This window comes from Limulus polyphemus, unplaced genomic scaffold (genome assembly GCF_000517525.1).
Source record: "Limulus polyphemus unplaced genomic scaffold, Limulus_polyphemus-2.1.2 Scaffold952, whole genome shotgun sequence".
Lineage (NCBI taxonomy): Eukaryota > Metazoa > Arthropoda > Merostomata > Xiphosura > Limulidae > Limulus > Limulus polyphemus.
Window position 1 is genome coordinate 115234 of NW_013666562.1, and position 8757 is coordinate 123990.

Here is an 8757-nt window from a genome sequence, read left to right on the forward strand (position 1 = left end):
GATTCACCAGCAGTGTTCACTTTCTTTATCAGATCTTCTGTTTCTTGTTTAGAGCTGCCACAGAGCTGTATCATCAGAATAAGAAAAGTGTACTCCCACTGTGTCAGTTTCTACTTCTCTCATGATGATTTCAGCACAAGAACTGAACAGGTGTGGTGACATAATACATCCTTGTCATACTTCTTGAAGTATTTCAGATGTACTACTGTGTTTTCTGTTCCACCATACCACTTCTGTCTGATCTATGTAATATAATTGTATCAGAGATACCGTGTGATGTGGCCTTCCATCTGAAGTAGCATTTCAGACAATTGTACATGATTAACATTGTCAAAAGCTTTGTGAAGTGAAGTATGTCTCTTTAACAATTCATTTAGTAAAGGCTATAGTTACATGTTTCAAATTATCAGAGTTGTTATATATATTATGAACAAGTATGCCATTACATCAGTATTACCTGTAGTCAAGTATGTTTATCTCTTTTTAATCATGAAGACTGTGGTAGATTGTCATTTTTGGTATTACTAATATTGATTTTTTATAAGTTTTATTTGTGATAAATGGTCATGCATGTTTTATCAGTATTACTATTGAAAGCTAGTCAGTTATGTAATTTTATCACTGACATTAGTGAAGACCTGTCAAGTATTCATTTTATGAATTATTATAGTCCAAAAGTCATTTAATAACCCCTTTCACAATAGGCACTCCCTTAAATCCCTTTCTGTGCAAGTCACTGAGTTACATTCAAAATTTAATTAAACATCTTTACTATCAATGTATGTCAATGTAATTAACATTATAATGTATTTTATAATTCGAAGTTTTATGTTATCTAAGTTTTAATTCCTTTGTTTCAAAAGAAATCATTAAAAAATACTTAAACTTCAGTTTTGTTCTCACATGACCCACGAGATATGAAAAATCTCAACTTTTACACTTGCTGTCTTGAATCAGATAATCCCAGTCCTGTAGATGTATGTATATAAGTATGTTTACTTGTCCTATTGACACGTATGTTCCAAAGTTCTTTGGCTGAGTTCTGTTGAAACTAGAGATAAATTTTCCAACCTCTGACAGGTCCCACAACCACCATTTATACTATTCCTTGAGCTTTACAAGTGACATGTAGTTAGTTGATGCATGTGCATATAGTCATTAGAAAGAGCTCATTTTACATTATAATCCAACAATAGTTCTTTTGAAACTGATGCTCAGTTGTTGTCATCAGGTAGATGTAACTGCCACTAGTATTGTTGGCTGCTTTGTCCATAATAGCACTTATGGTTGTTTTTTACCTAAATATGCTATAGTTAGAGAGACAGTTAAATTGCATTTTGGTTTTACTTTTATATCTTGGTTGATTATGTAATATTTATGTTTTAAGATGCATAAATAAAAGGTTTAAATATTTTGTAAATTTATCTCAAACATTGCCCTGTTCTCAAGGCTTACAATCTTGTGCAAGTGTAAGATAATTTTGCCAATGGCTTGCACATTTCTCCCAAAGATTCTGTAATATGCCCTGAGGGCATCGTGGACTTATGTTGAGATGAATAATAAACAGTAAAGGACAAGGAAAGAAAAATAAAACATTAAAAATTAAATATATGTGAAGAATAAAAGATCTGAAATTACAAATATCACCAAAAAAAGATATTCTACAAAAAAATTAAAAGGTATGTACATTTTTCTGTTTCTTAATTTTAAACATTTCATTGCAATGTATGTTAATGATAATATCTACAGTCAGTGATATGATAGAGAAAATGAACAATAAAATATAAATATTTACCCCGAAAAAAAAACTTTTGATATTTACTTAGGAGGTTATAGAGGTTATGCAAATTAGCCTCGGAACTATGGCATGGAGAAAAATATTTTTATACGTAAAATGAAAATAACCTTGCACACAAACTATTCAGTCTGAGTACAAATAACTGCAATAAACTAGATAACATATTTTTTATAGAAAGACTTAACTAGAATAATGTCATTTTTTGTGTACAAGAAACTTGTTATCTTTAACAAAATCTCACCAGTTTTTGTACGGATACATTAAGAAATCTCAGAGTTACCATTTCACACATATCATTCCCCCGTCGAGTTCCTGCAAATGTTCAGTATTACAGTTGAAAACTTGGGCCAATAATCAAATCATTTATCAAATGCTACTAGTGAAGACTGCTGTAAAGTATTATAAGCTAATGTGTTTTATTAATTATAAGATTAATAAGTTTGGATGAATACTGGTGATCAAGTATGTTTTTAGTTTTGCTAAAACATCATAACTGAAATGATATAAAAATGTGCTGTTTTTCTAAATTGAATAATTAAGCTAACTTACAGGAAAAATGAAGTTAGTAATATTTAAGTTTAATTTGTTCATTTAAAGTGCACGGTAGGATAACAGCTGAAACATTTTATGATGATATTCCTTTTAGTAAAATAATTTAACGGTATGTATATAAGTGCAAGTGCTTGTGTAGCTGTTCTTGTCTTTTATAAAAGAGCGAGTATGGTTTATGAATTATTTTAAAATCTTTTCTTAGGTCGTTATCAAAAAGAATTTGTTGAGCATCGAAGACTTCAGTTACAGATGTGGGTTGACAAAATTTGTAGACATCCAATATTGTGTCAAAGTGATGTATGGAACCATTTTATCACATGTACTGATGAAAAGGTGAGATTAAAGTACTAAAAATATTGTAAATTTAGTAATTAAAATTATCTGCCGGTTCAGAATTATTTAATAGCATTACGTGGAGTCTTCGCCTTTATTACTGATGTTGGAGAACTGATTTCTCACTCAAAAACAGGATTTTATACATAATTCTTTCTATTCTTATGATTATTCATTAGTGTATACATCCACCTCACAAGTAGATCCATCACTCTATTGGATGAATTTTGCTGATTCATCATAAGGCTCGGTACTAAAACCAAAACTAGATAGTAATTGGTTTCGATTGAAAACAGTAAATCAACAGCCTTCCTTCTCATCAAAGTTCTGCCAATAAGTTTTCTATAGAATTAACTTCCTGCAGTTAGTGTTGATAATGTAAACTTTCTTGTAGCTTTCTCATTGCTACAGATGCATCCGTTTATGTCGATAAGACAAGCCATTGGTTTACACTGCAGCTTGGGATGCATCACAATATTCGTTTAACATATACATTTCTTTCTTTGGTCAAGTGTCTCAATGTGGTTTACATTAGACATCCTCTGGTGTGCACATTTTTTCTTCACTTGAAATGTGTGCATGTCATACATGGATATTAAGAAAAATTATATTTTCATTCATCCACTTGGAATCCTTTGCTAGCTGTTATTTTTATTAAGCACAAAGCTACACAAAGGGCTATCTGTGCTCTTCCGAATAAGTTGTGTACAGTTTTTACTTATAAGTACATGTACTCAATAGTACATTGTTTTCCATCTTAAGCACAAATGCTTCAAAATAATGAATTTTTATTAGAAATAGTAGAGAGAAAAAATTAAAATTATTATTTTTCTGAAACTACATACTTTTAGAAAAGTTTTTGTCAAATTTCAAACAATTTCATCCACAATTATATTTTTGGAAAAAATATGATGAAAACGACTTTGGTTACTAACAGTGTCCATAGCCAGTAGTCATAGGTTATAGAAAAGTGATAAAAGATAGTTATTAACCTAAAAGTTTTAATGTAGGACTAAATCCTTTTGGTCATATGTTTTTATCATTAAAACCACTAAGTTGAAGTATTGTGAAAAATTTCTGTTTGCAGTTGATTAGTACTGGCCTGTCCTGTAAACTTCATTTATGTAGTGATTCCTTAATGTTTTCATATGTTACTGCCTTTGGTGAGAAAAAAAAATGCCCATCTAAAATCTACAAAAATTGAAAAAGTTTATTATATTTTATTAGTTTGTTTTTTCTGTCATAAATCCCAGACCATTACAGAATCAGTCTTAGAGTATTTAGCTGAAAAGCTAAATATTGTTTATTTTTTAAGCCTTTGATTCATAAAAAAATCTTTAATATTTTCTTACCTAAATAATAACAGTTTAACCAAGTGCAGTTTTTCTCCACCTCTATTAACCATTTGATTACTAGTGAGTACCTTTCAAGTATTGACTGCACCCTTGCAAAGCACATTTAAAAATTTAAGTACACAAGTAGTAACTGTAAATATTTCTACAATTTTGAGCTCAAAGCTATTTCAGAATTGATATTTATCTTTTTGTAACATTTCTTTAGTGTATTTTCTGTGCTGTTTTGTAAATGTTGGGAGGGAAGAAAAAGAAAGTGTGTTGGTTTTTACATCTCTTAAATTACGTATTGCTGACTGGAATGCAGTATGCATAATTTTGAATAAAATAAATGACTGTGAATGGTAGTTTATTCAGTGTTAGTTTTATTGGACAGTGTGAACTTAAATATAAGTTCATTCATAACTTAACCATTGGAAATAGGGTATAGTATTGTCTGAAAAACTAACTAAAATATTGTTACACCTTTTGCTACATGTATTTTTAAGCTCTAGTTCATGTCTTCAGACAGTTGGAAATCTCAAAGTAATAAGAGTTAAAAATACATAAATATATAATCCACAAATATATATAGGTAGGTAGCAAGTGATAGATTGAATGCTGTGCATATAGGGTGTGACCAGACAGATACAGAAACATTGTTAGACACCAGAATCTCATAACAAATGTTAATTTTTTTTCTGACAAAATGTATTTTAAATGAGCATTATAATATTTTGCATCAGTCCATGATGAAACAATATAACAGACATAATGTTGGAAAATAAAAGTGGATGGAACAGAGTATTGCATAAAAATAACTTTAATTTTATTGGTAAATAAAACAAATTATTGGTGCATCATCTATTTAAGAACTAAATACATTTTCAGTAATTACCAAGCAGCAACAACCAGTGTTTCTTGCTCTATTTGTTGACAGTTTAAAGAGTTAAGTTCTTAGTATAACATGAGATTCTATAAATGTTTTGCTGTTTCTGTTTTTTTTTTGTAAAATACTGCATGTGTGATTGGTAAAGTATGTGAAGTAGGAATAAGTTAATATACATTGTGTTTTGAAAATATTTTGGTCATGCTATTTTAACTGTAAATATTACCTTACTTTTATATTTCTTGCCATATTTGGTAGAACCCTACCATATTATTTGCAACAATGTGATATTAAACTACTATAAGCCTGAAGAGATTTTTGTAACTAGTAATTTTCTTTACTTTTTCAAACCCCTATGTTTTAGCCTTGATATTGAATAAGAAAATATGTCAATTAATAAATATAATTTTCATTAATATTTAGTTCAAAATAATATTTTATTCTTAGTTAGAAGTATCTACCATGCTAAGTTTTACTGCATTTTAAATTATCAACATTTAAATTCAAAGTTATTCACCGAAAACAATTAAATCAATCTCTGATATACTGTTGCTGAGGTAACCTTTCATGCTTTGAGGTAATAGTTTCATGAATGGGTATTTTATTATTGTCAGTTGTACCCTATTGTAAGTAATCACTTTATTCCTTAAAAGTTGCTATGGTGAATAACTAATAAATCAAGATGTTTTACTGTCTTAAAACATTTTTAACAATGTCCATTCCAGTGAACCAGTATTCTAAAAACCACATTCAAATCTTTTCTTGATGTATTAAGAATGAACATTATCATATTGTTTTTCTGTGTTTTATTTATTGAGGTTCTTTGAAATCAGTGATTTTAATGTAGTTTGTTATACATAGAGATGGAAGGCTGGAAAACGAAAAGCTGAGAAGGATGAACTTGTTGGAGCTTCATTTTTTCTTGCAATTCAACCTCCAGAACAACTTCTTGATCCAGTAGTTGTGTATGTTGAACATTTTCCAATAATTTCATTTTGTAAAACACAAAACCTGGTTAATATTTTTTGTTCATTATTTAATTCTCTTCTACTGTATTTATGAATAGTTCTTCAAAGTAAGCTTTATTGTAATATTCTAAAATATGAAATACAAAAAATACTATTATCTTAATAACAAAGTAGTCAATGCTAAAGTTATTTTTGTTTTACTATTTGAGTAGACAACCTTTGTTTACTTATGTTAGTGAGTAATAAAGTTGTGTCCATTATAAGTTAAGAGAAACCATCAGCTTCATCAAACACGTTTAAGGTTAATTCACATGTAGGTAGTATTTCTAATGAATTTTGACTAAACTACAGGAAAATGTAAAGTAATGTTAAAAGGATGTTTGATTTATGATATTTCTTTTCATTTAGTTTGATTAATGTCTTGTAAAGCAGAATTGCAAGTCACAATTATTAAGTTGACTTTTGGGAATGCTTCTTATATTATTTGTTTCGGGTAGTTTTGATTGTTAAACAAAAAAATTTACATGTATCAGCTTCTTAAATTATCATTAATATATAGGTTGTTTGTGGTATTTTATCAGCGAGAAAAAAACTGATAATTTCCAGAAATTTGTCACCAAGTTTGATGACAGTGTGAAGCATCTGTTCATGACATCTCTGGAACAGTCGAAGAAGTATACAGGAGGGAAGTATTTTTCTAATGCTGTTAATGAATTTTTCTGTATTGTGCACAAAACATAAATTGGTGAGAAACTGTTTTAATGTTTATTAGTTTAGTATAGTGACTATTCAATTGTAGTAAAAAAATATATATATAGCAAAATAACATGGTCATTCACCCATTATTGTTTTTTATTATTCTTTTTTTTGGAATAGCTGAAAATTAAAGCAAACCTTGCCACATCTACCCTACAGGTGCACCTGTTAATCATTTAGGGAAACTAGTTAATTTGTTGTTTTTTTATGAGTAAACTTTAAAAAGTTAAATAGACTTATGGTAGTTACAAATGAACTGTATTTGTTGAACTAAGATTAATTCATTTTGAAGCTTTCTTATTTAGCTTAATCATAAGTATTCATTATGACTGTACTTACTTAACACAGTTAACAGGATTAATTTCTAGCATCTATTTGATATTACTTGATTCAGCTAGTAAGGTTAATTTCCTTCAACTTATAGAAACGGAACAAAATAGCTTGCAAGCTTCATGAATGAATATTCTTTTTTCTATTGCTATCAAAGACAAATATATATAAAATTTGTCAGTACTTCAGCTGGTCATTATAAAAGCTATTATATATTACATAGTAAACATTATTTTCAGTCAGATTGTTTGTTATTTGTCATAGTAAAGCTGAAATTATCAACTTTCTTCACCCACTAGGCAAATATGTAAAATGTAATGGCAATAGCCATAAACTATACGTCAGATTATTAAGGCTCAAACATGATGCCTCGAAGTTGATGATGATGATGAGTTATGTCTCCCATAACTCAACATTTTTGTTTACTGTTGCCAACTATGAATAATGTAGTTCTTGAATAAGTTAAAATTTAATCATTTTGTTACATCAAACAAAAAAATCAGATAAAAATGTTGCAACTATGTTTTTATTATTTTGCAGCTGCTAACACTTATCGTTATCGTATACATATTGTTGTTGAACAGAAGTCTGTAGTTATATGGATACATTACTTTTCATTTTAATGTAGCTTAGTATATTGTAACTTGTGACTTATCAGACAGTAATTAAATATCCAAGGCAAGTTAATTATCAGAAAACATTTTTCCATAGAATGCCACAACACAGTAACTATTATATAACTAAACATAGTGGAACCATGAGGTTTACATAAGTTCTTTATTAACCATGCTTTCATTACATCGTACACAAAGAGCTGTTGTTTTATTCGATATTATACCAATGTAATTAAATTTATTCATTTATATACGAATATAGCTAAAGACAAAATTATAAGATTCAAGAGTTACTCATAACCATCAGGCACAATAAAACACTGTCTTATATATATAAAAGAAATAATCCCAGTATTTCAAATTTGATTGTTGGCCAGATATAAAACTGGTTGCACAGTACATGCACCTTATGTGTTTCTAAATTATAGAATGATTATTGTAAATATTATGAATCTAAAAATTACATTTTTAATCTGAAGATATGTGTAATATATTTATTAATATATATATAACATTAATTTGTATTTAAGACAAATAATTGATTCTCTGAATGTAAGAAAATGCATACATATGGATATGATCAACAATGATGCAATGGTTGGTACACATTGCACGAACCAACAAAAACTTACACGAGACTTCATCTTGTGGGGAGATGAATAAGTGTCTCTTCTTTTTTTGTTTTGTTGCGTGCCATATGGCTATCAATAAATTTACTCTTACGCTATAAATGATGGTTTTGACAACAGAAGAAAATATTAACTTTTTTTGAAACTATAAAATTGTTCCAAAAGCATTTGTAGTTTTTAACCAGCTGTTTTTCTGGCATAGTTTTTCAGTCTTTGTAGAATATGTTTATCACTTAGCTTGTTGCTTAACAATTATTATTTGCACAAAGGTGAAGATAAAAAAAAATGTATAGCCAAGTAAAAAAACAGAAATAAGGACAAAAATGAAATATGTGAAGTGAGAGTTCTAAAAATAAAATATTCTCATTTCTACTGCTGACAATGAGGGTTCTAAAAGTAAAATATTCTCATTTCTACTGCTGACAGTGAGGGTTCTAAAAGTAAAATATTCTCATTTCTACTGCTGACAGTGAGGGTTCTAAAAGTAAAATATTCTCATTTCTACTGCTGATAATGAGGGTTCCAAAAGTAAAATATTCTCATTTCCACTGCTGACA

The 8757-nt window shown here is 28.9% G+C and overlaps 1 protein-coding gene across 1 annotated transcript in view; it reads left to right on the plus strand.

Moving 5' to 3' along the window:
• The window catches only part of LOC106461404 (sorting nexin lst-4-like), an 87576-nt gene that overhangs the window by 50869 nt on the left and 27950 nt on the right, over positions 1-8757 (plus strand). The window contains exons 8-10 of the mRNA XM_022388354.1: positions 2553-2683; positions 5765-5868; positions 6453-6556. Coding sequence (XP_022244062.1) covers positions 2553-2683; positions 5765-5868; positions 6453-6556 — 339 coding nt within the window. The remainder of the gene's footprint in view (positions 1-2552; positions 2684-5764; positions 5869-6452; positions 6557-8757) is intronic.